The sequence below is a fragment of the Podarcis melisellensis genome (assembly GCF_964234715.1).
Source record: "Podarcis melisellensis genome assembly, chromosome: 6".
Lineage (NCBI taxonomy): Eukaryota > Metazoa > Chordata > Lepidosauria > Squamata > Lacertidae > Podarcis > Podarcis melisellensis.
The window spans coordinates 8,174,433-8,193,514 of NC_138538.1; the positions used below are offsets into that span (position 1 = coordinate 8,174,433).

General features: G+C 44.7%; 1 protein-coding gene and 1 long non-coding RNA gene across 3 annotated transcripts in view; both read right to left on the bottom strand.

The window, feature by feature from the left end:
* Nucleotides 1–19,082, bottom strand: part of LOC309373295 — a 118,913-nt gene that overhangs the window by 727 nt on the left and 99,104 nt on the right. The window lies entirely within an intron of this gene.
* LOC309372980 (DEP domain-containing mTOR-interacting protein-like) overlaps nucleotides 8,191–19,082 on the bottom strand; it is a 34,670-nt gene continuing 23,778 nt past the window's right edge. The window contains exons 4-9 of one of the 2 annotated variants that reach the window (XM_081917112.1): nucleotides 16,750–16,928; nucleotides 14,794–14,979; nucleotides 14,465–14,605; nucleotides 13,201–13,271; nucleotides 9,876–9,980; nucleotides 8,191–8,488 (exon numbers count right to left, since the gene is read on the bottom strand). In XM_081917112.1, the coding sequence (XP_081773238.1) occupies nucleotides 8,363–8,488; nucleotides 9,876–9,980; nucleotides 13,201–13,271; nucleotides 14,465–14,605; nucleotides 14,794–14,979; nucleotides 16,750–16,928 (808 nt within the window). In that variant the 3' untranslated portion in view covers nucleotides 8,191–8,362. The remainder of the gene's footprint in view (nucleotides 8,489–9,875; nucleotides 9,981–13,200; nucleotides 13,272–14,464; nucleotides 14,606–14,793; nucleotides 14,980–16,749; nucleotides 16,929–19,082) is intronic. The other variant, XM_081917113.1, reaches the window with a different exon arrangement.

Here is a 19,082-nt window from a genome sequence, read left to right on the forward strand (position 1 = left end):
CGTTAATAGCCGCTAAGCCACTAAGCCACTAATAGCTGTGCTTCGCAAGACGAAAAAACCGCAAGACGAAGAGACTCGCAGAACGGATTAATTTCGTCTTGCAAGGCACCACTGTAATAGTAACAGAAATGCTTATGCAACCAGTCAAGCAATAAAGAAGCTATTGACTGTGAATTTGAGTATGACCCCTGTTCTTGTCTTCTGCCTCCGGGGAAAACTCTGCTACAAACAGTAAGAAGTGGTTTTACCGAGGTGCAACCACACAAGCAGAAAAGCGCAGCGGAGGTGTGTGGGCAGTGACCTCTAATAGATGCATCCGACTCAGCCAACAGTTCAGAGTAGACCATGGCAGCCAGAATAAAATTCTGCGCATACTTCAAGGCCTCTGATGCACCACAGATCTGAGAGATTCCAACTTCTCAGAGTATCACAGGAGCACTTAAAAGAATTAGAGTCAATATGGCAACCTACAGCCAAGTAGAGCGGCCTCCAGATGTTGATGGACTCCAACTCCCATCAGCCCCAGCCAGCATGGTTGACGGCCAGAGATGATAGGAGTTGTGCTCCGGCAACATCTGTAGGGCACCATGTTGGCTGCTGTTTCCCTGAAGCATGGGTTGTGCTCCCTCCAACAGCAAACTCAACCGGTTTCTGCCAACAGCATTTGCAGTTAAGCACAAGGCCACAAAGAAACAAGACAAGAAGAAGAAGAAGAAGAAGAAGAAGAAGAAGAAGAAGAAGAAGAAGAAGAAGAAGAAGGGGAGTTTGGATTTGATATCCCACTTTATCACTACCAGAAGGAGTCTCAAAGTGGCTAACATTCTCCTTTCCCACAACAAACACTCTGTGAGGTGAGTGGGGTTGAGAGACTTCAGAGAAGTGTGACTAGCCCAAGGTCACCCAGCAGCTGCATGTGGAGGAGCGGAGACGCGAACCCGGTTCACCAGATTACAAGTCTATCGCTCTTAACCACTACACCACACTGGCAAGAAACTCCAGAGTTTGGGTGGGTGGGAATCATCCTGAACAGTCAAGACACAGCCCAATAAGGGCTATGCATGTTCAGTACCACAGAATGCTGAATGACTGTTGGGGAAAATTGAATTGTAGCACTGGACTTGACCACAAAGATCATCTAGGGCAATGCAGGACTCTTCCACCCAATGTGGAGCTCAAACTCACATCCCTGAGACCAAGTCTCATGCTCTACCGACTGAGCTATCCTAGTCTATGGGAAACTGAGGAGAAGGGAATGGAGTAACCTGCAGAAGGGCATGGCTGGGTGGACTGACAAGCACAATGAGCAGAACCATTTTGCACGGCAATGTTTGGTTTCCAGTGCTACCTGCAGGGTTCTATCCAGGAGGGTTCTATCCAGGGTTCTATCCAGGAGGACCCAGTGGGTGACTTCTGTTTTGCCTGCACACGTGATATGAACAGCTGGAAAAAGAATCATTTTTAATCAAGTCACACAAGGACATGTCAACTGCAACTAATCCAGAATTTGGCAGCCAGGCTGGTGACTGGCCACCAAAACCATATAACACCGGTCCTGAAAGACCTACATTGGCTTCCAGTACATTTCCGAGCACAATTAAAAGTGTTGGTGCTGAACTTTAAAGCCCTAAACGGCCTCGGTCCTGTATACCTGAAGGAGCGTCTCCACCCCCCATTGTTCAGCCTGGACACTGAGGTCCAGCACTGAGGGCCTTTTGGCGGTTCCCTCACTGCGAGAAGTAAGGTTGCAGGGAACCAGGCAGAGGGCCTTCTCGGTAGTGGCGCCTGCCCTGTGGAACGCCCTTCTGTCATATGTAAAGGAAATAAACAACTATCTGACTTTTATTTTTTTTTTTAATATTTTATTAGGTTTTTAATAAACAAATTTCCACTTTCAAATACATACTTCCATGAATCCAATGGACTTCCCCCATCTCCCGAGCACTGCATTCCCTGTGTAACCAAAACCTCAGCAAATTGTTAACTTGTTTTGTACATAACAATATATCTTCCATTTTATCGTGTTATCTGATGTAAACATTTCGATACAATTGCATTAATTTTTAATTTCCACACAATAAAAATATTTCGTTACCTCACTTCTGTCTTATAGTGTCTTATTTATCAATTCAGAAATTTGCCGATACTGAAGCTATACCTTCCTAGAAAGGAGCATTTTTTAACATTCATACAACTTATAATGCTTTTTCAAATAGTCCTTAAAATTTTTCCAAACTTCCTCCGTTTCTTCTTCTCCCGAGTCTCGAATTCTGCCAGTCATTTCAGCCAACTCCATATAGTCCATCAGCTGCGTCTGCCATTCTTCCAATGTGGGTAGATTTTGTGTCTTCCAGTGCTTTGCCAACAGAATCCTCGCTGCTGTAGTAGCGTACATAAAGAAAGTTCTATCTTTCTTGACCATCCTCTGGTCTACCATGCCCAGAAGGAAGGCCTCCGGTTTCTTAGGTAGGGTGAATCTCAGCACCTTTTTTAGTTCATTATGTATCATTTCCCAGAAGGCCTTCACTTTCGGGCAGGTCCACCAGAGGTGTAAAAATGTCCCTTCCTCTTCCTTACATTTCCAGCATTTATTGTCAGACAGGTGATATATCTTTGCAAGCTTGACTGGGGTCATGTACCACCGGTATATCATTTTCATAATGTTTTCCTTCAAGGCAGTACATGCCGTGAATTTCATTCCGGTGTTCCATAACCTTTCCCAGTCTTCAAACATAATGTTATGCCCCAAATCCTGTGCCCACTTTATCATAGAGGATTTGACAATCTCATCCTGTGTGTTCCATTTAAGCAGCAAGTTATACATTCTCGAAATTAGCTTGGATTTTGGCTCAAGCAACTCTGTTTCTAGTTTCGATTTTTCCTCCTGAAAACCCACTTTTTTGTCTGCTTTAAAAACTTCCTGAATTTGAGCATAATGCAACCAATCTCGCACCTTGTTTTTTAACTTTTCCATACTCTGTAACCTCCATTTATCTCCAATTTTTTCAATTATTTCCCAATATTTAGGCCAGTGGGCCTCCATATTGAGTCTTTTACGTGCTTTGGCCTCCATCGGTGAGAGCCACCTCGGAGTTTTACTCTCCAATAAGTCTTTATATTTTGACCAGACCATGAAAATTGCCCTTCTGACAATATGGTTTTTGAACAATTTATGAACTTTAACCTTGTCATACCACAAATATGCATGCCACCCAAAAGCATTATCAAATCCCTCCAGGTCAAGGACATCGGTGTTCTCCAATAAGATCCAATCCTTCAACCAGCAGAGGGCTGCAGCTTCGTAATATAACCTCAAGTCCGGCAGGGCAAACCCCCCTCTTTCTTTCGCATCTGTTAGTATTTTAAACTTTATTCGGGGCTTTTTGCCCTGCCAGACAAATTTGGATAAATCCCTCTGCCATTTTCCAAAACATTCCACCTTATCCACGACCTGGAGGGACTGAAACAAAAATAGCATTTTCGGCAATACATTCATCTTTATAGCAGCTATTCTGCCCAACAAGGAAAGTTTTAATCTTGACCATGTTTCCAGATCTCTTTTTATCTCTGACCAACATTTCTCATAGTTGTCCTTAAATAAATTCAAATTTTTGGAGGTCAAATGGACCCCTAGGTACTTTACTTTTTTAACCACATTTAGTTCTGTTTCTTTTCTGAACTCCTCTATTTCAGTAGTTGTCAAGTTTTTTGCTAAAACTTTAGTTTTTTGTTTATTCAGCTTGAATCCCGCCACCCGACCAAAATCAGAAATTAATTCTAACGCTCTTTTAGTACTAGAGGCTGGCTCCTGTAATGTTAATACCAAATCGTCTGCGAAAGCTTTCAGTTTATATTGTTTCTCTCCGACCACAATTCCCTGTGTCAACTGGTCGTTTCTGATCATATTCAGTAACACCTCCAGAACTGAAATAAACAGCAGCGGAGATAGAGGGCACCCCTGTCGTGTCCCTTTTTCAATTTTAAACTCCTCTGTCACCACGTTGTTTACTATCAATTTAGCCTTTTGTTCTGAATAAATTGCTTCTATTCCATTTTCAAACCCCCGCCCTACTCCCATCCTTTCCAAATTTTTCTTCATAAACCGCCAAGAAATGTTGTCAAAGGCCTTCTCCGCATCAATAAAAATCAACACCGCTCTTGTGTTTGAATTAATCTGTAAAAACTCCAAAATGTCAATGATGTTTCTTGTGTTGTCAAATAAATGCCTACCAGGGAGAAAGCCTGCTTGGTCCTTATGAATAACTTCATTTAAGACTTTCTTAAACCTACTTGCCAAAATGTCTGCAAAAATTTTATAATCCACATTTAGGAGTGAGATAGGACGGTAGTTTTTAAGTTGAGTTTTTTCAGATTCTAGTTTCGGGATCAACGTGATGAAGGCTTCTTTCCACGTTTCCGGTGCCTTCCTCCCCTCCATAATCTGATTGCAAACTTCCAACAATGGTTGTGTCAATGAGTCCTTCAGTACCTTATAATATTTGGAAGTAAGCCCATCAGGTCCCGGAGATTTGCCCAGTTGGAGGTTCTGAATGGCGCATTCAATTTCTTGGGTTGTAATATTACAGTTCAGGGTTGCTCTCATTTCCTGGGGTATTTTTTGTAATCCATTAGTTATGACAAATTGGTCCACCTCTGAGCTTTTTTGTGGCCTTTGAGAATAGAGTTCTTTAAAATATTTCTGGAAGGACCTTCTGATTTCTTCGGGTTTCTGAACCATTTTCCCTTCAATCTCTAGATTTGTAACTGTGTTAAGTTTTTGTCTCTTTTTCAACTGCCAGGCTAACAATTTTCCACATTTGTTTGCAGATTCAAAGGATCTTTGTTTCATTTGTTTAATTTTCCATTCCACCTCTTGATTTATCAGTTTCGAATATTGAGCCTGGAAAAACTTCACTTCTCTCAATACTTCCTTCGATTTGGGCCTGGATCTCAGTTTTCTCTCTCCTTCTCTTATTTTCTCCAAGATCTTCTCCTTCTTTTCATTCCAGAGTCTTTTTTTAATCGTGTTCTGTTGTATTAGAAACCCTCTTATCACTGCTTTGCTTGCGTCCCAAATTATTCTTTTTTCCACATTTGTCTTTAAGTTTATTTCAAAATAGTCCTTTAAAACTTTTTGGGCCTTCTTAACAATCTCCTGATCTCTTAACAAGGCGTCATTCATTCTCCATCTGAACGATCCGGTTGTATTTAGTCTCAATTCCATTCTCAAGGCGTTGTGGTCGGAGCAGGTTTTTGGGCAGATTTCCACTTTTCTGGTCTTAGGTGCCAGCCCTCTAGTTATCCATATTTGGTCGATTCGCGTCCATGTCATATGGGCCTCAGAAAAGAAAGTTCCTTCTTTCCCTAGAGGGTTCTTGATCCTCCATATGTCGATCAAATCCAAATTGTCAGTCATTTCAAAAAAGGTTTTTGGAAGTCTGCCATCTTTCGTTATATTAGCACTTTGTGACTTATCCATATTCACTGAGGCGACACCGTTCATATCTCCCAACATGATAATGTTGTTATAGTCCAAATAGTCCAGCATAATCTCATGCAGCTTCTTAAAAAATTCCGATTTTCCATCATTTGGGGCGTAGATTCCTAGAATTAAAAACTTTTCTCCTTGTGTCTGGATTTCAATTGCCAAAATTCTGCCCTGTTCGTCTTTAAATACAAATTTTGGGGACAAGTTCTCCTTTGCATAGATCACCACTCCTCTTTTCTTAACTTTATCCGATGAAATAAATTCTTGGCCTAACCTTTTATTAATTAGCACTTTTCTATGGAGTCTTGTCACATGTGTTTCTTGCAGGCAAATAATGTCCAATTGTTCTTTTTTCAAAATATGAAATACTTTTCTGCGTTTTTCTGGAGAATTCCCGCCATTTATATTCCAGCTAAGAAGCTGCAGAGACATCCCGGTCTACTTCTTGGATATCACAGTTGGGTATCTAATTTGTCTTCCTTTTCCGGAAGCTGTGGTGCCGGGCCGCCTCCAGATGGTATGGATCCTGGTGGTAATCCCGGTGGTGGAGGCCAAGAATCTGCGGCTCTCTTTTGGAGGTCCTCCTCGTTATCGTGTAGGAACTTCTGGTGGTCTTCTGGCGTTTTGATTCTTACCTTCTTTCCTTTATAGGTAAATGACAGACCTTGAGGAAATTCCCACCTGTATGGGATTGCGTTGTATCTTAACAATTTGGCCAAGTCTGTATATGTGGCTCTAAGGTCCAACAAATATTTAGGAATATCTCTATAAATTTCTGCCCTTTTACCTTCGACTTCCAGGGATTTTTTAAAGTGTTGGCCTAATATCTTGTCTCTTTCCTCTCTTGTTCTCAAACAAACCAAACAGTCTCTGGACTTATCTTTTTTAACCGATCTTCCCAGTCTGAAGGCCGTCACGATCTTGAAGTCTTTATCTTCTTCAACCCCCCAAAATTTAGAAAACAGCTCCGTCAAGAATTTCTCTAGGTTGCCCTGTTCCAACTCTGGGACAGCCCTCAGCCTAAGATTACATTCCTTACTTTTCAGTTCCACCATTGACAGGTAGGCTTGCTGTTCTCCTACCTGTCTTCTCAGAGGTCTTACTTCCCCTTTGATCTCTTCCACCTTCTTGCACGCTTGCTCTGCTTTTTGATTGGCTTCCGCAGCTAATTTGTAGTTCTCCGCCGTAGCTCCTTGCAGTTTCTCAATAGCCTGGGTGTGCTGCGAAACCTGATCTGTTAACTTGCTGATAGTAGATGTAGCTCTATCAATTTTAGATGACTGATCGTCCACCTTCTTATTCAAAAGTGCCAGTTGTTCCAAAATTTGTTTCAAGACTGGATCAGTTCCTCCAGCTGCCATTTCTTCTGTAGCAGGCGTTTCAACTTCCTCCTCTTGCGCCGTCAACACAGTAGGCACCGAGGATCTACGATGGTGAATCAAGGTTGTTTGGACCAGCTGCCCAGCTCTCTTGTCTTTTTTCTTTTCTTTAACTTCCTCAGCTAAAGCTTCCTTAGCTTTAGCTGCTCTTGTTTTCGCTGGGCCACTCATTCCCCAGCTGCTGTTCAAGGTCAAATAGTCTTTCAGTCCATGAGAAAGGCAAGTCCAGAATATAAACAATTAAACCACAAAAAATCCCAATAAGATACAGTTCCCAGGCTACTATGTCTCCGCAAATCCACTAGGGGGGGTTTTCAAAAGAAAGAAAGTTTCTTTTCCACCATCAAAGCTCCTATTTCGACTGAAATCCCCAAGTTCAGAAAGGAGGATTTCAGAGAGTTCTGTTTCAAATTAGTGCCACAAGGTAACAGAGAGGTTTCAGTAACAGTATTAAAGCGATAGTGTATCCATCAGTGCAACAGTTTATGTTAAAAGAAAAGTTTCTGCAGCCTGACAGTACTCATTTGCAACACTGGCAGTCCAATAACTCGGTTGTCCCCTTCAATTCCACGTCTCTTCACAATAGGAGGAAGATTCTCTAACACACTGGATTAAAACATTTATTTCTTCACCCTTTTTCGATTTCTAAAAACACACAGTCTATTAATGCCCCTTCTTATTTCTTTCAAAGTCTCTTTTTAACACTTCAGCCCGCATCGGGTTCTTTGCTTTGCTCCGATTAGCAGGACCGGAAGGCGGACTTCCTGTTACTCGCCTCCCGTTTTCAGCCAAAATAAACAAATTTAAGTTGATCCTTGATCAGTTCTTTGGTACCCCTTACTCACGGGTAAATTGCAGCCAATCTCGATGTTTTTCAAGAAGAAAGGAACAACTATCTGACTTTTAGAAGACATCTGAAGGCAGCCCTGTTTAGGGAAGTTTTTAATGTTTGATTGCTGTTTAAAATTATTATTAATATTCTGTTGGGAGCTGCCCAGAGTGGTTGGCGAAACCCAGCCAGATGGGTAGGGTATAAATAAATTATTATTATTATTATTATTATTATTATTATTATTATTATTATTATCTGTTCTAGTGAGCAAGTTGCTCTTTTCTCTAAGGTAGGCAGAGGCACTATGAGAAAGAGGATAGTGCTGAGCTTTGGCAACATTCTTATGGTGTTAAGAAGCTGTTTGGATGAGCTTTTGGGTATTACTCTTTCAAAAAAGAATCCCGACTCTCTTTTTCTCCATGTGAAGAGACTCCTTGGGTTTTCAAAACCCAGCTTTTTTAAAAAAGAACAACCCCCCCCCCCCGCCTGGATATGTTCCACCTCCTTATTAGTAAGTAGGCATAAGAGGAAACGCTGAGCCCCTTCTGGGTTTAGAGGATTCACTTAGATCAATCATCTCATCCACAGCACGTGAAATCTGGTTGGTGGTCTCAGGCAAGGAGTTGTGGGTTTGGGGAAAAGGAAATCAACGTGTGGCCTTTTCACTCATTCAGTGGCTTCCATAATCTCCAGCACAAGAGTTCGAGGTCCGGTCATGATGAGGCTGCTAATGGTCTGATAGTCCAGATGTAAGACATACATCCCGTTCACAGAATAGACAAACTGGCAGGCCTAAAGGGAGGGGAAAGGAGAAGTTAACACTACATTTTTCTCAAAAGTGAATTTTTAGGGGATCTCAATCAGATGGAGCACCTGTGGGAGTGTCCAGAGCTGTGAAAAGCCAGGTGGGTGGGGTAACAATAACAATAACAACAACAATAATAGAATAATAGTTATAATCATCATCATTTCACAAAAAGCAGCGAGATTTCTCAGGGAGATTTCATACTTCTCCGGAGAAGCCACCAAATTCTGTCAGAAGTGAAATTCAATGAAATTCAGAAAGTCTTGCGCAAGCAAAATCTTATACACATACCTAATCTGATAGAAGCAGTCTTTTGAGAAACTCTTTAATTCAAAAAAACAACAACGCACAAACCACCAAAGTTTGCATTTGTATAAGCCACTCCCTTGCTTCTCCCTCCTTTCTCCAAATAAAATAAAATAACAAATAAGGCCTCTAAGCAGCAGAGCCACCAGCTCCCCTCATTCCAAAGGAGCTGATCCTTAAGGAAGAGCTCAAAAGCCATTTATTTTTGGTTCAGTGATCTCAGGTGGCACCCACCGCCTTTCGTGCTCGAGTAGACAGAGAGGATTTGCTTGTCAAATTCACTCAGCTCCTTTTCCCGCGATCAGCCGACAACTCATCCATCAGCTTCCAGGTGCTGCAACGAGGCTCCTTCCAACCAGCTTTGCACAACAGCCAAAGCATCTCAGATATAGGCAAGCTTTCAGTCTCCATTCTGACTAGTGCTGGTCCAAAAGTTCTCAGAAGGGCTTTCAGCCAAATGAATGGCATTCAGGTCCTGCTGAGGAACTTCCTATAGAGTCATAGAATTGTAGTGTTGGAAGGGACCCTGGGAATCATCTCATCCAAGCCCCTGCAATGCAGGAAAATGCAGCTGTCCCGTATGGGGATCAAACCTGCAACCTTGGTGTTACAGCACCATACTCTAAAACTGAGCTACCCAGGCTGATGTATAGGGATCTGGTTGACTAGATAATGTTAGGATATTTCCGTTCCACCTTAAAAGGGAGCAGGCTTTGTGAGTCACAGAGTCTGCGTATTTCCTGTTCACAGGATGTTTATGTTTGCTATTGCTTTCGTTTCTCTCTGTTGCTTTGTGCCTGAACACGCAAGCAGGCAGTCAAGTTTTTCTTTGTTCTGACCAATGCTGAATAAACTTGTAAATATGCTCTCCTGAGTGCAACTTTCGCTGTGTGAATTCTGCTGATAGAGCGTGCATCAGCCCAGGAATGTGGCAAGCTATTTCTGGAGCTCATGTCGCTAATTGCTGATACTGCGTGTCTACGGGAGATCGATGGACGTCCGGAGACGACGTGGAGGTAGTGATGGCCTTTGTCTCCCTGGCAGTATCCCAACAGATAAGACTGGTACCTTCATGCCAGCAGCTGCAGCTGGCCCTCCTGGATCCACAGCCTGGATGTGGCATGGCTGACCTCCACGGACCACAAACCCCCAGCCAACTGCGTCGCCCACAATCTGCAAAAAAAGAGGGACGGCATTTGCAATTGTTCTTTTTTTTTTTACACCCCAGTGTTGCAAAAATGCTCAGCCTTGGGCAAAAGCAAAGGTGACAGTCTTCTTCCTTTTCCTTCTACAAGGCTAAAACTCCACCATTCGGCAGTTTGGTGGGAAAGAGGCAGCAGGGGACATCAAGTCAACAAGCCCCCATCTCACTCCTCCTGAGGTGTGAGACTTCTGGTTTCCAAATAAACACGATCGAAACCAAGAGTGTGGAAGAGTCCTGCCTCCAGCTACCCCTTGCAGTTCTGTAACACAGGACCCAAGTCAGGAAAAACACAAATAAATGCAGCAGGTCCAGAGCTATGCGCCGAGTTGGTTAAGTTGAAATTAAAGTTGTATGTATAATGGATTCAAACAAGTGATTAAAAAGAAAAGGGACCCCTGACCATTAGGACCAGTCGTGGCTGACTCTGGGGTTGCGGCGCTCATCTCACTTTATTGGGCGAGGGAGCTGGCGTACAGCTTCCGGGTCATGTGGCCAGCATGACTAAGCCGCTTCTGGCGAACCAGAGCAGTGCAAGGAAACGCCGTTTACCTTCCCGCCAGAGTGGTACCTATTTATCTACTTGCACTTTGACGTGCTTTTGAACTGCTTGGTTGGCAGGAGCAGGGACCAAGCAACGGGAGCTCACCCTGTCGTGGGGATTTGAACCGCCAACCTTCTGATTGGCAAGTCCTAGGCTCTGTGGTTGAACCCACAGCATCACCCACATCCCAAAACAAGTGAATAGAAATTGGTCAATTGCATTAAAAATAAAAAGATGGGCAAGACTGCCTGGTTCTTGCTCTTGAGTGAACACAGAGACTAAGCTAGTCATTTTAGACTGATGTGGCAGAAGTCAACCTCCCATTAAACTGGTTTCTGAACTCCTCTGACTTTGCACGCATGTGTCCAAGGACAGAAGCTCAAATTAGAAGCGTATTGGAGGGGAGGGGGAGAAAAAGGCCCTCTCTCAAAGGGCTTCGCCTGATTGAAACAAGCGAATGAAAAAACAACAACAAACAGGTGGTACAGGAAGGAGAGGAAACTAACCATGAAAACGACAAAAAGATGTACCCACAAGACTCGGGGAGTTGAAGGACAGGGCAAGTTCAGAAGGGAAGAAATGGCACGCCAGGAAGAGAAGAGAATGTCCTTCCTAGCCAGTTTGAAAATAAAAAAAATCAAACACCACATTCTGATGGCTCAGTGACAGAGCGCACGTTTTGCCTGCAAAAGGTCCCGGGTCCAAACTCTGGCATCTAAAGATGAGGGAGCAGAGGTGATGGGAAAGACTCTGGAGATCTGCGACCAAGCAGATTACACAAACATGGGCACAACGTCTATGGCAGCTTCACATGACCTTCCCCGTGACCTTTCCACTCTGCATCTCGCCCCCTTTGCAGAGTGACGCAAGGAAACTCTGATGCCGCTTAATCCAATGACTGCAGCTGCAAGGAGTCAAAACACTAGTTTCTTTTTGCAGTGGACAGATGCACCATCCCCCCCCACCCCCTGTATCATATCCCCCAAACCGCGCACTCTCTTCCTACACCAGACTCCTTGCTTTCAAAAGAGCTATCAGCTTCTATACTTCTTAGCACCTTCTTCTGACCCGCAGGAAAATACGGCGAAACCCAACCCAGAAATGCACATTACGTAGGGCTATCATACATCTGGGATTTCTCGGACGTGGTCGGGATTCGTCTGTCGAAAATGGCATCCGGGCAAAATTTTGGAAAAGTGGCTAAAATGTCCAGAGAAACCTGGGCATATAGCAGCCCAAATGAGAAGTGTTGTGGGGTTTTTTTTGGGGGGGGGGTATTTTTCTAAACAATTGGTAAAAATCTTCATTTTCGTTTGGAGATTTTGCAACAACTTTGCCCCCAAAAGCTCAAGCACAAATTTTCACTTTTTGAAATATGCCAACCCTAACAAAAATGTGGAAACAATAAAACAATGGCTGTTATAAGAACAGCTTGGCCACGATAAGGAAATTTTGCCCATGGTATGACTATTTTCCACCTACCCATTTCGACTCTCTGGCACCCTATCTGCATAACAAAGCAATTCCAAAATATAGAAATGCTTTTACTCTTGCAAGATTGAATGTATTGCCCTCGGTTGTACTTGAGGGACTATTCCAAAACAGATTCCACACGAAAAATGCTTATGTCCCTGTGGAGATGGCAGTACCAAATCAGTGGCGCATGCCCTTCTGGCTTGCACTCTTTATAAAGACTAGAGGAATGAGGTTATCACCCCTCTTATATTGTCCATTCTGGGTCGCCCAGCCACTGCCAGTGTCCTTTCTCTTGGCAGATGAGCAGGTGACAGCAAAGGCTGCAGGGTTTTTAGCTGGGGCAATTAGAGTAAGATCCACTCTATCACTATTGATTCAAAACCCTAAAATGTATTTTATATAATTGACTTTTTATTTTTTGTATCTCATATTGTTGTTTTATTGCTATGATCGACAGCTGATACAAATAAAGATTCATTCATTCATGGAAGTTATAATTAAAGCCCAGAGGCAAATTAGATGTGTAACCTTTCTACACACACAAACACACACACTCCAGTTACTCCAGAGCAGCCCCATTGGTTCCAACTCGAACACAACAGTATTGCTGTGTTGCATCACTTAAGGGTGCTTCGCCTTGGGACTTGGACTATCGTGTGTAATGGTTGTGAGGGGTTACTTGTGCGTAAATTGCCTTCGGTTTAGTTAGTTTGCTTGCCCAACCATGCTTAGGGTCAGAGCTCGCCCTCTGTGACCTGTTAGTCACTTGCAGAATCCGTCAGTGGACGTTTCTTGAACCTCTTCCAGCATAAAAGCTGTTTGACCCCGAGTCTCCTCCTATGTTCCCTGCGTGGAACGCGTCTGCGCAAGTAAGGGGAAGGCAGGGGCATCCCAGCGCTCTCTCCACTAGTTTCGGGTGAAGGGTCTTGGAGCCCTGTCACCAATTCCTCCATCTCCCTCTCTTCTCTATTGGTGTTACTCTGAATTCCTTCCCCCATGCTGGTCCCCTCTCCGGCATCGCTCTGGAGCCCTGCCTCCGCTTCTCGCTCTGATGTCAGTTCCCTGACATCGTGCAACTTTAGGCTTGCCCAGTTAAAGGGCTCTGTACTGTAACAAGGAGGATTTAGCAATAATCCCAATGTAACATTCTGATGACCGGCTAACAAGCTTACCGTCAGCGTTTTCTTGATGTACGGTGCCCCAGGGGTCAGAAGCTCCTCATTGGTGACAGGCCTCTTTAATACTTGCATGGAGGGGAGGAAAAGGAAAATGACAGGTCTTACCTAAAGGTCAATTGTTCGAAAAAAGAGTAACGTAGCAAAGTGAATGGGGAAGTGAACCAGGAATGTTAACCAGATAGGACAGAGCTTATTTTTTCCCCCTTCTGTGTGCAGGTGGTTCTCAGTGGGGAAAAAACCCACACACAGAAATGCACAACGGAGTCAAGGTCTAGAACAATTCGTACAAGCAGATCTCAGCAAGGACCAACATCAGCCTCTCCAATGTTTTGCTTTGAAAAAATCAAATGCAATGCAAAATGCTTCGTGCGGACGGCTCTTTGGAAGCGGAACGAAGGGGATTTGCTGCAGCTGTGGTGCTTGCGGGCTTGTTTCTGTTCGTTTGCTGGTCAGTGTGGTGGGCTTGGTGTGATAGAGAGGGCTCTCTTGTCACGTGGAGGAGCAGATAAGGAAAAAAAACAAAATGGGAAATGGGAAAGAAAGAGGAGGAGGCGGAGGCTTTGGATTTGATACCCCGCTTTATCACTACCCGAAGGAGTCTCAAAGCGGCCAACAATCTCCTTTCCCTTCCTCCCCCACAACAAACACTTTGTGAGGTGAGTGGGGCTGAGAGACTTCAGAGAAGTGTGACTGGCCCAAGGTCACCCAGCAGCTGCATGTGGAGGAGCGGGGAAGCGAACCCGGTTCACCAGATTACGAGTCCACTGCTCTTAACCACTACACCACAATGGCTCTGTGGGTGTGTGGGTGCTTGCTAGGGTTGCCATACACCTGGGAAAACCTGGACACATCCTCTTTTAGGGGGGCAACATGCCCATCCAGGCAGATTTTTACATTTTAAAGTAAATGTCTGTTGTTGTTGTTGGTGGTGGTGGTGTTGTGTTTTCTTCCCAGCTTTCCCCAGCTCCGGCTGTCTTCTTTTTTGTTCTTCAAGACATGGCGAACCTAGTTAGCACATTTTAGAGCCCCAATCCAAAGAATCTTTGTTTGGAGTTGAACCCTCAAATTCTTAGGATTATGAGCAATATTCTAGGCTCTGTGGCATAATGATGACCAGAGTGGCTGGGGCAACCCAGTCAGATGGGTGGCATATAAATATTAAAATATTATTATTATTATTATTATTATTATTATTATTATTATTATTATTATTATTATCATCATCATCATCATCATCATCATCATTATCATTCCTCACCAGATTTGGGGTTGCATTCCACAGCTGGCAGGAACCCCAAACTCGGGGAGAGATTGAAATAGGGGTTGGATCCCCCAGCCAGTGAGGTGACGCTGCTCCTTCGAACCGCTGAGACTGTTTTGATTTCTTTATTGGGCTGAACTGAAAGAGACAAAGGGAAGTTGGGCTGAGGCTGGTGGAGCAGTACCCCGCTGGCGCTAATAGACCAGCCTCTGCTGCTACAAACCATACCCCCATACCCTCCCAGACCCAGCAGCAGGCTGGCCTAGGCCCCACGACAGCACCCAGAGGGCTCCCCACAATTGCCGCCATCACTCGCAGTTACCCACCAGACAAGAAGCTGCAGCTGTTCTGCTCAGGGTTGAGCTTGCGGAGGCAGAAGGGGCTGTCAGGACTGTCTGAAAGGGCCCTGGAGGAGTTCTCGCTGAGCAGCTCCGCGAGACGTCTCCTCCGGCGGAAATTGATGCGGAACTGATAGAGGAGGTTGCCGTCATAGAAGTGGTGCCGGCCGGCCACTGAGGAAAGAATGGGGGTGTGGGGTGGGAGCAGATTGAGGGCTGTGGTTCTTCCCATCCCACCCCCAAGAACGTGGGCAGAGATAGGATTCAGCAGTCTTCCGTCAGCAACCTGGGAGTTGGTGACAATTGTTCTCAGCGCTCTCTCTCTCTCTCTCTCTCTCACACACACACACAGACTGCAATAGCTCCTGGTCCATCTCTGGGGACAATCTGAAGTATTTGTGCTTACATTCAGGGTTCGGGATATCCAGATGGAATGCCTGCCTCCACATAAACATGCCCAGAAGGTTTATGTTCACAGCATCTCTGTCAGGTGCCTCAACCATCTGAGGTGAGGTGTGTATGTGTATGAGAGAGATGGGCTTCTAGGTGGTGGCACCCTCGTAATAGAATTTTCTCCCCACAATGGTTTGCTTGGTGCTGACTTTGTCATCTTTTTGGTATCAAGAGGACCCCTAATTTCCCCAGACCATGTTTGATGCTGCTTTAATTTGCTCTTAGTTCCCAGTTGTCAAAGTTGTCAAAATGATTCTTCAACACCAACTTCGTTGGACTGGTTGTTCGGATGCCTGATTATCATCTTCCAAAGCAACTACTCTATTCCAAATTTAAAAATGGAAAGGGTAATGCCGGTGGTCAACAAAAGAGCTTTAAAGTCTCTCTCAAGGCAAATCTTAAAAAATGTAGTATAAAAACCGACAATTGGGAAACAATGGCCTGCAAGTGCCCCAATTGGAGGACAGCCTTTACTAAGAGTGCCATGGGTTTTGAAGATGCTCAAACTCAGGACGAAAGGGAGGAACATGCTAAGAGGAAGGCACACTTGGCAAATCCACACTGTGATCAACTCCCACCCAGAAACCTATGTCCCCACTGTGGAAGGACGTGTGGATCCAGAATTGGCCTCCACAGTCACTTATGGACTCACTTTTAAAAATGTGTCCATGGAAGACAATCTTACTCGGCTACGAGAGATAGCCAAAGAAGAAGTTCCTAATTGCGCATTTTTAAAATCAATTCTAACTTGGTGCTTTTATGTGCCTGCAAATCTCCCTTAGAAAAACATGTTTTGGAAAAGAAGGCTGGAACTTACCAAAAAATGGAAAATAACACTGTTTTTCTTAGCTACACTCTTTTGCGCTCTGCCCCTTCTCTAGTCTTTGGTTCCTGTTGGCCATGCTGTCTTCCAGTTTCTAGCCAAGTGCCAGGATAGTTCCCCTTCCCCCTCCCAACTCCTCCTCATCTGACAGCTGCTGCTTTTCCAGTCTTTCCGCCCAATTTCTTATTCCTTCCTTCCATCTCTCATAGCCTCCAGTATGCCACTGATATCTCCAATGTATAGGAGAAGAACCTCAATTTGGCCACAACATCCTGCTTTGTATTCCTGATTCCTGTATTCCTCTTGTTCTAAGAGGAGGCTGGAGATCTTCCCCTGGGTGTATTCCACCATGTGTGTTGCTTTGGCCAATTTAGAGTGCCAGCTTCTAGGCCAGCCTTTCTCAACCTGTGGGTCCACAGATGTTGTTGAACTACAACTCCCATCATCCCTAGCTAGCAAGGCCAGAGCTCAGGGATGATGGGAGTTGTAGTCCAACAACATCTGGGGACCCACAGGTTGGGGACAACTGTTCTAGGCGATATGCTCTAGCCATTATACTGCACTGCTCTTTGGCGTTTCTGGCTATCCTAGGCATATCCTTTGCTCCTAACCTGCCCAGCAGGTGACAACCTGATGCCCTCCCTTTTCTGCGATCTCCTTCTTCATACCATGCTGGATAATCCCATGTTCAAGGAGGACTTGGCAAAGCTCAGCGGCTTCTTTCCGGTTTGCTGCCTCTCCTTCCTGGACCAACCAGTCGATCATTTCACAGGCCAGAAAAGTCCTTTGGTACTTCACCGAGTTCTCCTCTCTGACTTTCAGGATCGAGTCCTCTACGCTGATCAGCCTAGGATCAAGGAAGCACATGGCAAAGGAACAAGGTGAGCAGATGCAGCTATTGCCATTTTAACGCTTGCTAATATTGTGTATTTTAATGAGGGTGAAAGAGGAGAGTGCAAAATAAGGTCTGAAGCTCAACATCAAAAAAGCTAAGATCATGGCCACGGGTCCCATCACCTCCTGGCAAATAGAAGGGGAAGAAATGGAGGCAGTGAGAGATTTTACTTTCTTGGGCTCCATGATCACTGCAGATGGCGACAGCAGTCACGAAATTAAAAGACGTCTGCTTCTTGGGAGAAAAGCAATGACAAACCTAGACAGCATCTTAAAAAGCAGAGACATCACCTTGCCAACAAAGGTCCATATAGTTCAAGCTATGGTTTTCCCAGTAGTGATGTATGGAAGTGAGAGCTGGACCATCAAGAAGGTTGATTGCCGAAGAATTGATAATTGATGCTTTTGAATTATGGTGCTGGAGGAGACTCTTGAGAGTCCCATGGACTGCAAGAAGCTCAAACCTATCCATTCTGAAGGAAATCAGCCCTGAGTGCTCACTGGAAGGACAGATCGTGAAGCTGAGGCTCCAAGACTTCGGCCACCTCATGAGAAGAGAAGACTCCCTGGAAAAGACCCTGATGTTGGGAAAGATGGAGGGCACTAGGAAAAGGGGATGACAGAGGACAAGATGGTTGGACAGTGTTCTCGAAGCTACCAGCATGAGTTTGACCAAACTGCGGGAGGCAGTGGAAGACAGGAGTGCCTGGCGTGCTCTGGTCTAGGGGGGTCACAAAGAGTTGGACACAACTAACCAACTGTTGTTGTTTAAAAAAAGGTAAAGGACCCCTGGATGGTTAAGTCCAGTCAAAGGCGACTATGGGCTTGCGGCCCTCATCTGGCTTTCAGGCTGAGGGAGCCAGTGTTTGTCCACAGACAGCTTTCTGGGTCATGTGGCCAGCAGGACTAAACCGCTTCTGCCACAACAGGATACTGTGACGGAAACCAGAGCACATGGAAACATTTACCTTCCCACCTCAGCGGTACCTATTTATCTACTTGCACTGGCATGCTTTCGAACTGCTAGGTTGGCAGAAGCTGGGACAGAGCAACCAGAGCTCATTCCGTTGTGGGGATTCAAACCGCTGACCTTCTGATCGGCAAGCCCAAGAGGCTCAGTGGTTTAGACCACAGCGCCACCCACGTCCTGGGTTTCCTACAAGCATTTGCGTGGCCACTGTGAGAACTGGATGCTGGAATAGATGGGCCGTTGGCTCCAATGGGCTCTTCTTATGTTCTTACACTATGTCTGTAAGAGTGCAGCCGACATAACATAAGAAGGCATTCGAAAGATAATATAAGAAGAAATTTGAAACAGATCTTCTGGCTGTCTCCTCTTCTGTCTCATTCTGATCACAGGAATCAGCCATAAGCACTCTCTTGTCAGGCATTATCCATACGTCAAAAAGATTAAAGGTGAAATTCAATCTCGACTCGTACAATTTATGAAATCAAGCTGTTGACAAACACTCTCCATCTCTGAAGAGGGAGGTGGCAGAAATCCTCACGGGCCTGAAAACACAAATTCCCAACAAGCGTTCAAAAATTCAGTCTCCAGCGACCTCGTTTGAGCCTTTTTAGCTGCAATAAACCTGCTTTTTGTGTGCAGAAGAACTTAAATACCCCCATAACCACAAGAGGGCGTGCTGGGCCTATGGAATATAACTAACAGCCAATTAAATTCTCCCAAATTGCAGCGAAAGAAAGCTTCTGCTCAGCTCTAGACTGTGGCTGTTTTATGGGAAGCATCCAAGCGCAGACTGGGAATTTAGGTCCGTGCAATTAAAGTGGATTAAAGCACCCTGCCACCTTGTCACAACAAATCCATTTTTCCTTTTTAAATATGTGCTCTGTGAGGTTATGAATGTGACGGGGAATTGCTCTGAACGGTATGGGATGGAGGAATAATGAATGGAATGATGTATTTGCACAAGCAAATCAGGAGAAATGCTCATTGCAGTATAATCTCCCTGCAGGCAACTCAGAGGGAATGCAAAATAAAAACAGACATAGGGAGCATTCAGATGTGGGGGTTCTTGCATTTGTTGTTGTTTAGTCGTTTAGTCATGTCCGACTTTTCGTGACTCCATGGACCAGAGCACGCCAG